Source organism: Echeneis naucrates, chromosome 5 (assembly GCF_900963305.1).
Source record: "Echeneis naucrates chromosome 5, fEcheNa1.1, whole genome shotgun sequence".
NCBI classification, from domain to species: domain Eukaryota; kingdom Metazoa; phylum Chordata; class Actinopteri; order Carangiformes; family Echeneidae; genus Echeneis; species Echeneis naucrates.
The window spans coordinates 3816168-3833322 of NC_042515.1; the positions used below are offsets into that span (position 1 = coordinate 3816168).

General features: G+C 44.7%; 1 protein-coding gene across 1 annotated transcript in view; it reads right to left on the bottom strand.

Moving 5' to 3' along the window:
• The window catches only part of grm7 (glutamate metabotropic receptor 7), a 205661-nt gene that overhangs the window by 23838 nt on the left and 164668 nt on the right, over positions 1 to 17155 (bottom strand). Inside the window, exon 8 of the mRNA XM_029501966.1 lies at positions 7230 to 8165. Within this exon, the coding sequence (XP_029357826.1) occupies positions 7230 to 8165 (936 nt within the window). The remainder of the gene's footprint in view (positions 1 to 7229; positions 8166 to 17155) is intronic.

Consider the following 17155-nt stretch of genomic DNA (forward strand, 5'->3'; position numbering starts at 1 on the left):
GCACACTGTTTGTTATTGTTGTGCATATATGTGAACTCTGTGTTTGGTCCTTAAATCAGCTTTATTATGATTGGTGGCTATTTTTAAATCCAAAAGCTATTATCTCTGGGTTAATGTCTGTTTTTGTAAATACGCTCGTGTGTGCGAGTTAAAGTGTATCAATGATTTGTGCGCGCTCTCCCTGCGTGTGCTCGTTCATTAGTGTCAGTCACTTCTGAGCGTTGCACTTGTGTTGCGTGGGAGGATAGTTTTGCCTTTCTTTCCTTCCCCCTCAGTTTGTGTGTTGTTATTCATCTTCTTCAAACTGTCCTTTTGAACAGCCTCCCTCCCTCTCCTTTGTGTCTCCATGTTGTCCTTCGCTCTTGCTCCTCTTCTTCTTCTCTTCCTTCATGCTCTCTGCGTCGTCGTTGCCTGCCAGTGTTCATGTTTGCATTTGTAAGTTATTTGCCTCGCTCTGTGTGTGTGTGTTTGTGTGTGGGTGTGAATGTCTCTATATGTTGTGTGTCTGCAGTCTGAGCGGCTTCTTCCTCTCCTTCTCTTATTTGTATTCTGCTCGTCTTTGGACAGGTGGGTAATGACAAGCAGCAAAGGCCAGGATGTCACTGCTCCACTGAGCTGCTGACGTCAACGCACACAAACCCACATGTTGTATACAGACTCACACTGAGTGAGTCTTTGCTGTGCTGCCTCCTGAATGTGTGTCAAGATGGCAGACGTAAAGATACATCCTAGCTCACTGCATTTCTTCAAATTTTTGTAAAAGTTACTTGTGCGACACAGAAAGATAAAAAGAATAATGGATTTGGCCGACTTTCTAGTTTTGAAAAAGAAAAACAAAACGTCACACCATTCGGCGTTCCAGCAGGACGTGAAGAGGAGCCGTCTTATTTCTCTGCCTTCAGATTTTATGGGTGTTTATTCACAACAGTTGAGATAATGATATTGCACACGGTGTACATCACACTGAGTCTGAAAAGAAGACGAAGGGCCGTGGAACTGCAGCAATCAAATCGAAAAACAAATGGACTCCACTTAAAGCAGTTTTCTATTCTTAACAACCGCTGAAATGGCTTTGTGCTGCACGTCACAGTCACCGTTTCACACGCAGATGCTTCTGCGCCATCATCAGGTGCAGCGGTGCTCAGTAGGGGGGTCGACCCACAGACCGTCGGACTGCTAAAATCCTCCCATCCTGCTCATCTGGTCTTATCGACCACTTGGAGTGATTTAGACTGCAAGACGCATTGTTTCTGTTTCCGTGCAGACTGCGCTCCTCTATCACGCGCACACTCAGACACTGGTGATACATCAGGAGGAGATTGGCGCCTCAGCCAAGGACACTGCGACATGCAGGAGCTGGGAATTAAACCACCGACCGTCCCGACACCTCCTGAACTCGTCTTTCCAATTTGAGCATTTTTCCGGACACTTAAATGGAAGATAACCTTAAATCACTCGCTTTTGTCTCTTTATTCTTTTTAAAATGCTCTTTTAAAGATTCTGCTTTGTGCTTTTATGCTTTCCTCTAATTGATCTAAATGTCTGTGCATTTGTCTCTTTTTGCCTTCGTAAAGCACTTTTACTAGCTTTTGTATGAAAAGTGCTGCACTAATGAACTTGCCTTGACTTTAGTGAGAAATTCAATCTGATTCAATCTTTCCGGCTAACAGTCACACAGGAAGAAAGACAACCATCCCTACAAACAAACAAACAAACAAACAAACAAACAACAACATTTGTGTATGTTGAAGAAACGGCTGGAGAGGGAAGGACCGCCGTCTGCCGTTAGTGGAGGGAGCGTGATGAAGTCAGTTTTTTTGTTTTGTTTTGTTTTTGTCAGTTCCTGATGTGATAAAATCAAATAAAGATTGTTTGAACTCCGACCCCCCCCCCCCCCCCCCCCCCCCCCGAAATGATGCAGCCTCTCTGCCTCCACCTTGAATTCGACATCACTCTCCAGCTGCAGCTCGGCGGGGCTGAAGGGGAAGAAAGCCTCGGGGCCATCTCAACGCCTGGCTGGCATTTCCACATATAGCTCTCCTCTCTCAATCTCTATCTTTCCCGTCCTGTGTTGCCTTCTCTGCTTCTCTTCGTCTCCCCCCTTCACCCCCCCCCATCACGTCTCATCTCTTTTTTTATCCAACCACGTTTCACACTGAACTTTCCTTCCTCGTCTCCCCAGCCTCCCAAGCAGATCACTCTGTGCTTTCCTGCTTTATCTCTCACTTCCCCACAGATCAGCTTTCTCCACTGAGAAGTCCTTCACGACCCCCCCTTTGCATTAAGTAAATAACACCTGATGAGCTTGTGCTTTGTGTTTCTTCTCCTCTTCTGATGTCGCTGCAGCTCAGTGAGCTTTTCTGGTTTCATACTTTATCAGAACACGATCAGTTCTTGCGACTTCTTTAAAATGTTGCGGGAGAGTTGCATTGTGTTGAAGGAGATGATTGAAACTACTCAGCATTAATGTGATCTTCCATGTATGAAATTGAACTGTGTCATTTCTCAGGCTCTGAACATGTCACTTAAAACACGTTCTATCATTACAAATTCTTTTTTTTTTTTGGGGGGGGGGTGTCTTAATGATGCAAATTATATTTTATCACCTGACTGCTTTGCTCTGAGTCATTTGTGTAATTGGGATGTTTTTTTTTTTTTTTTTTTAACAGACTGAGACGAGCAGGGATTTGACAGCTTTGGTGATGTCATCCTGCATCATCGGAGCCACATGTGGGACTGACGCAGGTCATCTCGCTCACCCTGATGACTGTAGCTTACCGCTGACTGGGCCTTTGCAGATATGAATAGAATATTATAATATGGCTATATTTGGGCTGATGTGTACTTGAGGAATTAAAATGGCTCAAGCGACAAAATGTGACATGAAGAGCTACACAACTTAGTCACAACGTTGTGAGTCCACACTGCAGCTGACCTCACATATCACACATGGTGACAGAAACATTTTTTTTTAACATTATAGCAGGACGGTTTCTTTTTACCACTGAGACTTTCTGATTCTGCTCTCGTGGTGATGCTCAGTGTTGCCATGGTTACAAAATGATCTTGTACATCCGGAGGACTCGGCCTCTCTAAAACGGATCGATAGTTTGCAGCCTGCAGTTTAGCAGCAGTTTAGATTAAAAGAGTGCTGCGGTCGGGCCGGCTTGTTTTCACACCGCAAACAAAGCGCGCTCACAGTCGATATGGAAGCCCGAGGCCGTTTGTAAAGACCTGCGTTGTCTCATCAGAGACTCATCTCCTGATTCAGATTAGAACAAACAAACTGTAGGTCTGGAGAGGCCCTCAGAGTATCTCGCTTAAAAAACCCACCCGGGGAACAAAACCTTTAGAGCTTGTCTCTTTTAACATAACTAAATTGGTAATAGATGTTAAAGTCTTTCTTGATTAACTGCGGTGTTGTTTTTTGCCACAGGCAGCAAGAGTCCCCTTCGCCGTTCCCGACACCGTTAAGCAGCTCAGCGTCCAGGAGCTTATCGGCTGCCTCTGTAGCCTGAAGCATTTTCGCTGGACAAGTGTATCCCTGTGCACCGGACACAGGTCCATCACAGCGGTTTACAGCGGTCCACCTTTTTAATGCTGAGTGCCGTGCAGAGGGGCTTAGTCTTTCCGGCGACTCTGCCAAAGATCAAACCCTGGAGGCCACAGCGTTGGACCGGACACTCACCTGGGCTGCTGATAACGCACATATATCCTCATCCTCTTCCTCTGGGATGTGGGGGACCAGCAGAGCTCTCTTAATCTCTGCCTCAGGTCGGGTTTGGAGCGCCAAGCCAAAACTTCAATCACTGGCAACTTAGGCATTAGAAGGATATTTGTACTTAATCAAAATGCAATTTAAATGCACTCTGCCGGTAATGCAGAGGGAGCTCATCACATCAGCAAAAGTTGTAAGTCTGCCCTGATGCCATTTTTTTTTGGGTGAAGATTTTTTAGAGTTTGTCTCATTTCTCAACAGTGAGTCACTTTTCCCCAACTCTCCTCACAGTCAGCACAGCGGCAGTGAGAGTGGCGTCAACAGCGGGTAATTTTTCGCTGCTTTTACAATCGCAGCTCAAAATTCATGAAGTGTCTTCGCTGTCACGCTGAAACAGCCGTGGATTTATTCCAACTTTCACAGATTTGCATGCAATTCCTCTCTGGAAATGACTCTGCTACGTCTACATCCAACGAGTTTCGCTGAAGCACCAGATGGCCCTGCAGATGAGGAAAGGAAGCAAGGGAGGACAGGAGGACGCGATACTGTGCAGAGATGAGAACTAGTGGACAAATCTGGAGTTTACTGGCGTTGTGCTTGAGTTAGTTTTTTCTGATTTCACTGAATTATGTCGGTTTGAGGCATCAAAGCAAACTGTAGCTGTAAGGAGATATAATGCTTATTTTTGGTTTAAGATAAATTACAGAATCTAATTCAGGGTCATCGTAAATCTAGAAAATACAGGTAACAATCTCACACTGTTGTCAGAGGCACGAAAGTGTTGGAAAGTTTTAGAGCATCTCCGTTTTCCCAGTCATCACTAAAATGTCTATTCTAACGTCCCGTTCTTTCTATAATAATAATAAAAGAAAGATTTAAAGAGGGAATCATTGACTCTTCCTGCTGGATTAAATCAAATCCAAACTCTGGACTCCTCCAGCTGCCAAACACGCTCAACTTCCTTTCTACAAAGGAAATAAATTATATTTTTGAATGTTTACGGCTTTGCTCTGATAAATGATTTCATGACAGCTCCTAAAAAACAACAGATCTGCGGGGACACGGGCCAGTTATAACCGCACTCCCATATTGATTATTTATCCCCGCAGGGCACGACGGAGTCTGACCAGAGCTTTTTAACACCACTCAACACACCACATTTCAGCGAGGCCCGAACGTGGGGGCTCCTTTTTCGTTCAGCACAAGTCCCGATGAGATGTAAAGGTCAACCAATTATTGTGCCAACCTTTTCTAACATGTTTTTAATAACCTAAAAAAAAAAATCAGTTTTAGTCCCTTAGCAGCACAACTACCTCCATTTAATTTAACACCTAATGCATCTGTTTGCCTTATTAAAGCTCCCTTTTGTGCATTTTTTTCAGTTTTATTTGAAGCGCTGAAATCCATAAGGAGATATATTTGCGGTTTTTAGGGGCAAAATCTATCTCTGAGTACTTTCACATCTCCCCTCTGTAGCTGTAGTGACAACAGGCCGATCAGCCAATCAGAAGAGAGGATCAAAACCTCTTTCCTGATTGGCTGACTGTTTTCTAGACAGGGGGCGGAGACTGCTTTGTTGTGACATCACAAAGTTGCAGAAGTGCTGACGGCAGTTTTTGCACCTCTACGCAGACTGAAACCTTTAATACTTTCACTTAAACTCTTCACCTGATTTATAATAATAATAATAAAAAAAAAAAAAAGAGAGACCTTGTTATGATGTGGGACCTTTATAGTTCCACACTGCACCTGACGAGCACTAACAGCACCAGAGCTCGTAACACTCAAATAACAAGAAATCTGTCAATTTCTCAATGCAATACTTTCGCCAGAATTCCTCTGGTCTTAAATTTCAGATGGATTCCTGCATGAGTAAAATAAAACAAGAACATCTTGAACATCTTAACTGCGTGGTTTATATCTGTGTTATCATCCCATTTTTCATCTCTCTGCGAAACGTGGCTCATTGAATTTCATAAGAAAGCCTTTGTGCCGCTGCACGAATGGGACTGAGATTATTTTCCAGTGGCAGATCAAGCTCGTCTGAAAGCCTGCAGGCTGATAAAGTGGGACACATCGGCAACAGTCGCTCATTATGAACGATGCAGCAACGCTCCGCTTACATGGACTTTTGCTATATTACATTTTGTTGGCGATTAGTAATTGCAGAGTAACAGGAAGACGATCTGTTTTTAAACTGGTGGTGTTTTTTTTTTTTTGTTTTTTTTTTTTTCAGGCCGAGATTCAGCCGATGGAGCTCTATGAATGTGACTGACAGTTCTTTTCTCCATCGATCTGATGCATTTCTGCCAACTGCGTTCTCAACATGAACTCGTTTAACTTTAACCCGGGCTGGATGTAGCCTGTCTGGGGTCTGTACATCATTTCATCCTTTGGTCTTATTAGATGGTCAGAAGTTCAGCTCTGGGCCTGTCTGCGTCTTAATAATGTCTTTGGCCACACTTTAACTGCCACTAACAACTTAATAAAAGTATCGACAGGAGGCGGTCAGAATTTAATGCAATGAGCTGATTCCTTCGCAAGAGTTGGCTTCAGACTGAAGTCTTCGTGCGATTCAAAATTCTCAGGGAGACTTTAATTTTAAAAACGTACCTTCATCAGCCCGTACTTTCTAAACTCGGGCCTGTGGACCTGCTGTTGCCTGTCAAAACCAGTTTCTAATGGGGTCTGTGAATTTCCACTCAAGGCCAGGTTCATGGCCGATATAGATTTTTATGCCGGCAACTTTATTTGAGATTCTCCAACCTTAGTTTTGAAAACTATTTCTTCCAGATGACATCGTCACAATCATCACTATCACTTTTTTTTTTTTTTTTTTTCAAAAATCTGACTTAATCACATGCTGTTGATCAGTTCGTCTTACAGCTTCAACTTCTGATAGTTACACAAACACACACAACATCTTGTCGCTGTTGTATATCCGCTCGCAACTAACCTAGAACTCCACTGAGCTCACAAGAGAATGGATCTATTCAGAGAAGATTATTATTATTTCCTTTTTTGGCTTTTTTGGCTCCCCAAAGACATTTTAACTTGAACGGCTAAAGATATATCAAACCTGAACGTTAAGTTCACATTAAGAGCCAACTTGGCTCACGGAAAGAAAAACAGTGAGAGGAGTCTTGCAGGATGAGTAACGTTAATTCAACTTCCACTTCCTCAGTTTGTGTCACTTTCAGAGAAGCAGATGCAGCTATAATTTAGTTCTGGTTTATTGCTTTAGCTTAAGGTGACAGTTTGTCGCAGAAAAACACCCTCCAGAGCCGACATTTCCTGCAAATTGAGAAGCAGCTCTTGCATTTTGTGTCACCTGTTCTCTTGCTTTTAAGAAAGCATCAAAATAAACAGAAAAAGGGGAGGAAAAAAAACGCAGTGATATGGAGAGTTCGGGTTCCGTATCAGCACGATTTTTAGGCAAGTGCACGACACATCCAAACTTTCATCCATCATGCAGTTTGTCACTCCTTATCGCTCATCCATCGCCTCTTACCTTTTCTGCAGACTGCGCTGTGCCGAAGAAGATGGGTATAAAAGCCAGCCACACGATGCAGGTGGTGTACATGGTGAACCCGATGGGCTTGGCCTCGTTAAAATTCTCCGGGACCCCGCGGGTCTTTATGGCGTAAACAGTACACGTCACCATCAGTAAAATACTGTAACCCAACGAGCAGATAATCTGGAGATCTGTGATGTCGCACTTCAACACCCCTCTCGCCAGATCCGGGTTGATGGTCTTCTGCTCGTCGTAGTCTATGATGGTGTTGGGCGGATCCACCCCGAACCAGATCAGCACGCCCAGCAGCTGGACTGAGATGAGACTGGAGGTGATGGCGAGCTGCGAGGTGGGGCTGATCAGCCTGGGCGCCGTGACCGACTTCTTCCCCTGTTCGAAGATCCGGTAGATGCGGTTGGTCTTGGTGAGGAGCGCGGCGTAGCTGATGCACATCCCCAGGCCCAGGAAAATCCTCCTGAACGAGCACACGCCGACATCCGGCTTGGCGATCATGAGGAACGTGATGATGTAACACAGAAAAATCCCAGTCAGGAGGACGTAGCTTAGCTCCCTGCCCGACGCCCGGACAATCGGCGTGTCGTTGTACCGTATGAACGTCGCCATGACGAATATGGTGGCGATGATGCCCAGCATTGCCAGGAAAACCGGGATCACCGCCCAGGGGGAGTGCCACTCCAGCTTTATAATGGGTATGGGCTGGCAGGACGTGCGGTTGGGGTTGGGCCTCATGTTGTAGGAGCAGAGTTTGCAGGTGAACTCGTTGTACTGGTACTGGTAACCGTCGCAGGGCTCGCAGTGCCAGCAGCAGGGCATGCCTTTCACCACCTTCTTCCTCTCGCCGGTTTTGCAGGGAAGGCTGCAGACGGAACTGGGAATCTCCTGCTCCCCCCTCGGCCACTGCATGTCCTCAATCTGGAGTGAGACGGAGAAAAAGCAATGGGAAACCGCAAACACTTAGAGTCAATCATTAAACAGGTTATACAGTTGTAGGCAAAATATCGATTCCAGTCGGGAGTCAACACAAGACAAACTCCCCCAAACACACCAAACCAACACCGGAGCAGAAAGTCGTTAAATTTGACACTCTGGCTTCGTCCTGCACCGATTGTTGTTGACTTTGAGGCGATCAATCATCTTCTGGGGACTAAGTCAGCTCAGATACTAAACCGTCATTTCCATCAACTTTAACTCAAAACGAAGAGAAAAAGTATTCTGGGCGAGTGAGCGTCTCTCCCAGACACTGTGGAAATGAAAACTTTAACGTGCTGGGAAATCCATTTTAATCGACTCAGAAGTCACAGCGTCTCCATCTCGGATTCCTCTCGTCCTGATCTCATCTTCTACTTTGTATTGCCGATGCTAGACAAGGGGCTTGCTTTGGCCCCAGCTTGTTACTAAAGCAAAGGTCTCATTGAATTGACAGCTTGACTGCTGCTAATGAGTAATGAATACTCTATTAGTAGAACATCGATAGGGAAGAATCCCACCTGGCTCGTAGCTCTGCTCTGGATGAATATCTTGGTTATCTCCAATTTATAATATGAGCAAGAGAAATTGTCTACAGGGGAGGAAACAGTTTTTTTTTTTTTTTTAACCCTTAGTAACCTCTGGACTGTTTGAAAAATATGAAGAATCTTTACAATGTAGGAAGCAGAGAGTGACACTTGAATCTAAACCAGATCGTAATAATTATAATGATTAGAGGACTTAAACGTGAAGCTTTGGTGTTGTGAGTCATAATTTGTGACTTGTGAATATTGATGGTTTTGGCGTTTGGGTTAGCGTCGTTCACCTCTCCTGGTTTTTCTGAATGTACGTGAGGTGGCGGCTGATTGGAGCTGAGTTTGATAGCGACCTTTATCTTATTTCCTGGCACACAACCAGACCTCGCCTGTGCCTTCGCCTCGGTGAAGGTTTTGCTGATTTACCATGACCTTAGAAGAAGATTGTAGCGGTCTCAGCTTGTGTGATTGCTTTTCTTTTTTTTTTTTTTGGAAACAGTCCTGGTCGCTGAAGGGGTGACATGTCATTTTCTGTTTGTGAATCGCAGCATTTCGAGGCAGGTAAGAACCCTGTGTTTTATTTTTATTTCTATTTTTTTGTTTTGTTTTTGTTATTGTTTCAGGTGAGCCGGTGTGGTTAAAACCTGGATTGTTTTCTTTATTATTTTGGCATCGCTCGCCCCGATGCCTGTACAACCGCAATTGGAAGAAAACAATATTGGGCTTCAGATTTGTTGTCACCAATGGGCATTCTTTGGTGTCGGGAAAAGAGGAAGACCGTTTTATGTTGGGCTCAGAGCACCCCTAGGCCTGACGCAACACTTTTTCTTTTTCTTTTTTTTTTTTATGTACTCGAGTAGCTTTCAAGCAATGAAGGAACTTTACTGAGCTTCCCAATATTTTTAATATTCCCACTGAAAGCTGACGGATTGGATTAGTCAGAAGTATCCTGAATATTTCATTCACATTATGCAATTAAAGTTGTATTGTAAAAAGTCCTGTCGTGAAAGTGCGTCCGGACCTTGGGAGTGACTCTTGGAGACGGACAGAGGCCAAAAAAAATAAAAAAATAAAAATCCTGTTATGTGTTGATTCTTTTATTTTGGCAAATAGCTGGCTGTGTTTGAAGGATTTGGAAGGACTTGGAGGGATTTGAAATGCTAGCGTGACCCAAAGCGGATCAATTACACAGTGCTAAGGACTCCCTAAAACACATTATCTACAAAGACCAATCTGAATCAGCCGTTGGTTCTGGATGCCAGCGGCCATGCTTGAAGAAAAAAGTTTAAAAAAAAAATAAATAATAATAATTAAAAACCACACCGGATGTTATCACCACACATGATCTACCAGACTTTCCCCGGGCTCCCTGCACGCTACCAAAAAACACAAGTTGTTCACCTGCCATACTCGGGGATAAAAGGCTGCATCAAGCCAACATCCTGAGTCAGCCAAAGGCTTGTATTTGGCCACGGTGAGGATTCAGAAGCTCGACAAAAAAGGCAAAAACTCCAAACAGCGCCTCTAATCTCCCTTCCTCCAAAAGGCAGCAGGCCAGCGCTGAAGAAAAGGAATAGAGAGGCATTTCTCCCCTCCCACGCATCCCCTGCATATGTAGCTCTCTTTTTCTCGTACTTCACTTCTGTGCTATTATGGTTTTCTGATCATATTCATCAGTCCCGAGCCTCCCAACATCCATCCATCACTCCCACATTTTGTCCACTTCACGCTTGGCTTTTTATTGCACGCTGAGCACAACAAAGCGACACATGGACCGCCAAAATTACATGGCCGGCTGACACAAATTCCCTGCTTCTTCTCCTCAGCAGTAGTTCACGGGCAGGTGAATGCGTTTCCCCGTTTAGCTTGTGAAATGCATTAAGATCTGATTTGTCATGTATGAAAACAAGGCTGACTAAAGGGGATTGATGAGCGGCAGAGCGGCTCCTGGCTCTGGAATGACTCACAGCTTCGCCGGCCCAAAAAGCTTTCTTCAGACCGGAGATTCAAATGGGATTCAAAATGTCAGGAGCGACTCCGGGTCAATCATTTAACACAAACGCCATCTGTCTTCTTGCCTGAGCAGCGGTCAGGAGGGCTTCCAGCCACTGCGGCGCGTTCAATAATTCACCTGGGTCTTTGAAGGAGCGTCACAGCTGGCAGAAAGATCCGAACAAGAGGTCCTACCGGTCTTAAATCTCTGACTCGGTGCTCCTACAGAAGTCTGCGGGCTGCTTTAGCAAGTGATTATCTTGCGGGGTCCTGAACTCAGCTATACACTCTGACAGAAGACATGAAATAAAATGAGGAGAGCCGTCTGCAGCAGTTCACGAGGAGCTTCTCTGTGTGATTTATCACAACTCTGAGCAGGTCCCTTCTGTGATGACTGCATCTATTTCCAACAGGAAATGAAAAGACTTGATGGTGTTTACGGTCCTCTCTAAAACCTGAAGATAGCCATTAAACCTATTACCACATCACAACAAAGAAAACCAATTATAAGCTGTTTCTGAGATGCAGAGTTGCTGTGCCGGGACTTTTGGCCGAAGTGTTAGTTTGGTGGATTTTATACATCATCATTAACATTTTCTCAGGACTTTTGGTAATTTCAGAAATTTTCGTGACTCCTCTGATCCTTATAGATCAAAAAAATAAAAGTAAATTCACATCTATGCATAAAATTGGACTGATCTTCTTAAAGGGGTCTATTTGTGTTTTATTGACACTGAATATATATTTTTTTGGTGCAAGGTTATAAGAAGAAAAGAGAGATCCCCTCATCTAAAACTAATACTGCAGCTGAATTACCGGACTGAGCTCCTCAGTCCAATGTTCAATAAATCTGGTTTATATTTTGGTGGCTGACTTATTTTTGGAGAAAGAAGCCTTCTTGTGGTTGAGACGTGACTGCTGCTGTGATTCTCTCTCAGTCTGGCTTACTGTGCGGGCGTCTGAGGGCATTTTAACTTCACAACTGAAAACAAAAAGGGATTCGAAACGAGAGAGCGAGCAGGAGAGTTACAGTTTCAGAAATCGAGACGGTAAGACATCAGAACACTGAAAAACAGCAAAAGCACGAGACACCGGGAGCTGATGATTTTCTCTTCTTTCAGCAGTATTCTGCAGAGGATGAGAGAAAGGGAAGAAGAGGTTTCCTCTCTGTCTTTGCCTATTTCTGCCTGCCTCTCTCTACCTCGGTTCCCATGGTTTTCTTATCAGTGGCGAGCAGACCTTTGCTCCTCGGCCTGCCTTTGCTCTGCTGTCAGGCTCCGCCGTCGATAAAGCGCCTGCCCACTTTGATGCCATTGTAGGCAGCGGGTCAGGTGAACACTCTAAATGGCCTGACATTAGCTCCGGTCTGAATAAATGGCCTGTAAACCGTCCAAAACAAACACACCACCTGTGAGCGAAACAGAAAGGGGAATCGGTGTTGTTTGTGCAGATACAGCGGGAGGAGGAGGAGGAGGAACAGGAGGGAGGGTTGGGGGGGGGGGGGGGGGGGGGGGGGGGGGGGCCTCGGGCTTCTCTCTCAGTGTGTTTTTGTGATATTCAACAATTCACTGTCATGCATTTCGATGGCCGTTTTCTCTCAGTGCTTTCCTTTTTTCCCCGTCCAAGTGATACCTACAGCAGAGATCTCCTGTTGGCCCATAAAATTCAATAATTACCAACACTAACAATAACAGATATGTTCCGATGACGGTTCCCCGGACTAAACTGAATCAAATGGATTCAAATCAAATGCGTTCTCTTCCTGACTGTTAGCTGGGAGCAGTTAATCCATGCTCTCATTAGCTTCCTCCACCCTTTGACTGTGGCGGCCTTTAGGGGGCCCGGCCCCTTAAACTTTGAATTTATGGGATCTGTGTGCTGCTACTATGCTTATAATGGCCCCCCGTGCCTCCTTCCTCTCCAGCTCTGACTCTCTGGCTTCTTTTTTGTTCCCCCCTCAGCTTCGTCCATACTTGTTTCAAACGTTGTTTCTTCCTCCCTCTGCCTTTCTCCATCTCCAGCGAAACAAAAACATAAAGAAGTTTCCGTTTATTGACGAGCAAAATATTAATATGTGCAATGGTCCACCTCTCCAGGGATTGAACCGTAATGACCGCCACACTGATGCAGTTTAGCACAATGTTAGCATTTAGCTACGAAGCCTCCGATCTGCTGCCTGGCTGGAGATTCTTTGTGGATGGAAACTCATTTCAGGATCTCGGCTGCTCCAAATCACTCATGCCCTCCGAACAGAGCAGAAGAAGCAGGTTTTCCATGTAAATGTGAATATGTAAATTCACCTTCATGTTCAGTTCAGCAGTGTGGCTAATGGCTCCTATCACTTGTGACTAACCGTCTCTGTTAATTACAGAAGTCTTCAAAACTCAAGCATCTCTCGGCTGAGTTGACTGAGATATCCCCGGCGTGCAAACACACACAAACACACGTGTACGCCGAGAATCTGGTCTCCTTCCCATTAATGCATGCCACAGTCATTAACTCGGTGAATGTGGATCATGATTAAATTGATTAATTAAATGGAAAAGGAAACAAGTCCTCTGATTTCCTGGAAGGGCTGAGTGCAGCTGAATGTGTACGCAGTTAGCAGATTAGCAGCAGGCCCAAGTGACAGGAAAGAAAATTGAGAAACAGAAGCAAAAACAGACTAATCAGACACCGAACGCAGCGCTACTGGCATGAATGCCTCCGAAAATATGCTTTAATACAGCTCGATGACATTGGCATGACAAATAAACGGTATAAAAACGTGTTCTCTTCCAGGCTGGCGCCATATTTTTTGACGAGATGTGAAAGCATTCGGTCCGCTCATTCGAGACTGTGCGGAGGGAACAGTGAGAGACTTTTTGGTTGAAATGAGACTCAACGTAATGATTTAAAAAAAGAGAAAAATCCCTCAACTAAACGGCGTGATATTTAAAAGGGCAGTAACTTTTTCATCAACACCTCCAGCTGTCTCTTCTGTTTCTACTTCATAGCTGAATCACGAGAAGAGTGTTTTCCTCAGAGGAGGAAAAGTCAAGTGATTCCCATATCAAAGCTTTTTGGAGCAGCCGTGATGAAGTCGGGGAGATTTGTTTAAAAATGCTGATTTAATTTTTGGTGAGGGAGCGCCAAAACAAAACCATCAGTTAGTCCCCGAACGGTCAGAGCAGAGCCGATCAGGTCGTATAATGCGTGCATACCACTTTTTACTCTTCATTTATGACGTCAAATTATTCACAGAGCTGTGTCGCTCCTTGACTGACAAGCAACATGGTAACGTGCTTCTGATTGACAGCATGAAACAAAAATGCAGCAGCAGTTCATTTCCCCCCCCAGGACCACCAAATTCAGCGATAATCTATCTGCGGCTCACTTTAACTCGCAATTTTAACTTCCTTCAAAAAGGAACAAAGAGTTAAAAAGTTGCTACAACTGTTTGTTATGCTTAAACAAGAGATAGCAAAACACGCTCCTCTTCGCTATGAAGAAACTTTCTGAAGAGAAGGAAGGATTAAAGCTGAGAGCAACTTAATCTCACTTCACTTAAGCCTTTATCATAATCCCAGGGGCAACGTGTGCGCTATACTTAACTCTTTTTCTTTTCACAATAATTTCAAGTCTTGAATATTGCAACTTTCTTCTCTGCCACTTGCTGTGACTCGGAATTATTTAAATGGAAATAATGACAGGATTGTGTACATTAACTGGGCGGGAGAGCAGTTTTCCCACCACAGGTGAGGAATTGACTGCCTTTGTTCTCTTCTGAATAAAACACAACTCTTCTTCAAAGGAAAGGCACAGTTGGCGGGGGGGGGGTGGCAGGGAAATTTGAATAATTACGTTCATTTCTGCTGCATTCCCGTGACGCAGCAGAGAAAGAAAAACTCCCATAAGTGCACCACACTATTAAACATCTGAGACGGTATACATCATTGAAAACAGACAGCAGTGAGAGTAAACAATTCCTGCTCGATTTATCTCTGAAACGAATGCTTCCCTCGTTGTTCATACAGAACGTATGAGGACACACAGACAGAATCGGCTGTTCTGTTAACCGACTGGCCAAAAGCCAAGCACCGAAACACAAGTGTTAACAGAGTTAGATATAGATCAGATTTAGTTTCCTGACAATGGCAGTCAATGGTATGTGGAGGAGAACAGCCCAGGTGGGGGATATGGTTCCCCAAAGCAGCTTCTCTCAGCGGTCCGCTGGACTTAAATGCACACCAGGGAACTGAACAATGAAGAAAACTCCAGCGCCGACTTCGGCAGGCCCGGCGAGGCTGCGCCGACGATAAGCCGCCTGCTGTTTATTGCGAGACGATGAATTGTGTTACCAGGTCGTTTTTTTTTTTTTTTTTTTCAGAGCAACGCCTGAGAGTCGACTAAATCTCTTCTTCTTCTTCCTCCTCGCAGTTGCCAAACACAGAAATTGCCTCGCAGCCAACATCTGCAGTGAGACGCTGAGTGATCAGAGAAAGCGATCACAGACAAAGGAAGTAGAACAACGGGTCAGTGTGCTTGTCTGAAGCGAAAGGTACTACTATTGTCGACTAGAATGAACAAATGCATCCACATTCCCACACTAATAAAAGCTGATTAACCTTTTCTACGTGCAGCTCAGAGCACATACACAGACGCACACCGCGGAGAGACAAAGCCACTGAAACGGACGTGAAATGTATCATCCCCACGTCTGTGCTCCAGTGAATATGTCTGGGCCTCCGCGTGAGACACTTCGGATTTCTTATTTCAAGGCAGCGGCCGACTGCATGGATCCCAGAGTGTGGTGTTTCCTGCTGAACGGCAGTTTGTGGCTCTTCTGTGTACGTACATGCTGAAGATGGAGACACTAAATACCCGCAGTGACTCCGGTGTGGACGCAGTCGTCAGCTGATCTTGGCAGTTTTTCTTTTTTTTTTTTGACTGCTGAAAAGGGGCTTCAGTGTATCAGGGCCCAAAATGTACAAAAAACTTTTTTTTTTGGTCTATATTTATTTCTTCCGCCATGAAAACTGTATGCCTGGTGAATTTGAGTAGATCTCAACAGTTTGGCATTTTTGAATAAATGAGGTTGGAATTAGCTGGAATTTATAGGCGGAGTCGAAGGTTACGTCGGTGTTTGTATCCGGTCTGTGGGGTTAAATGCAGCTGCATTCACCGTACAGTGTGACGGCTTAATTGTGGCTCACGAACTCTGAATATTCAGCAGCAGCAGTTCGAAAGCCGCCGCTGCAGATAAAATCTTAATTTCAAATTTTCTGAAGTCACCCGGCCACATCAGCGTGGCAACAGCTGTCCTGCGTGCTGAGCTCATGATTTTATTATCGGAGCTGGATACTTTAACTGTCACACGCTGTCTGACCCTCGCTGTGCAGCTCTCATTATCACGCTCAGTTTCACCTTTGTAGACTCTGAAAACACCAAGCTGGAGTTTAAATTTGTTTCTGGGGAAAAAAAAAAAAAAAAAAAAAAAAGAAAAAGCTCAGCAAAATAATTCTGACACCTTTTCTGTCTGTAAAGATTTTCAGTGGACTGGCTGGAACCAGACTTCCGTCTTCTCACGGTGCTCGTGAGACGCCCGTCACTGTCTGAACCAAAACTCTGCATTTGACTCATATTACAGCTGGAAGGGGCTGTGTGTGTGTGTGTGTGTGTGTGGGGGGGGGGGTCACTCTCACAAAGATCAAGGTCAAATTTCATTACTCCTAATGAGGCCTAGCACCCATCACAACCTCCCCCCCTCCACCGCTCTCTCCAGCTCACAGACATGAAAGACAAGCGGCAGCAGATTTCTGAGCCATTACAGATAAGACGCTATCTTCTCCCCGACTGCCTCTGGGTCAGATTCACCTTCACCCCCCCCCCCCCCCCCCCGGAGAATGGCTTTGCATTTCTTCTTGTTCACTTAAAAAAAAGAAAAAAAGAAAAAAAAGAAACCCTGAACCACTTTTAAAGACAATTGTAATTTCAAGCAAATGAGATTTTGTGTCATTTCGGAGGTAATGTAATGTGTTCCGGCACGGGGCTGAATGTGCGCCCTCCCTTTCTGCTGTCGCGTCACGGCCTGCACAGCCATCTTTGCCACCTCGGTTCGTGTGCGTACTTGTATATACGCGTCCGTGTGCATGTACACATACGTCTATACGTCTCAGAGCTTGTCTGTTATCTTATCTCACCCTTGCCGGGCTCCGGCGCTCTTCCTTGACAGATGCTATAATCATCTTGTCAGATCACTGAGCTGCTTCATGTTCTTTTGAAGAGTTCTGTCCCGACTGCTGTAGAAAAGAAAAGATTAATGTGAACCCCCCTCCACCTCCTAAAAAAAAGAAGCTTTTAAGGTCTGGGTTGTGTAAAGAAAATGAATATTGGTTGATTCTTCATCATCTGAAACACCTCGAATCG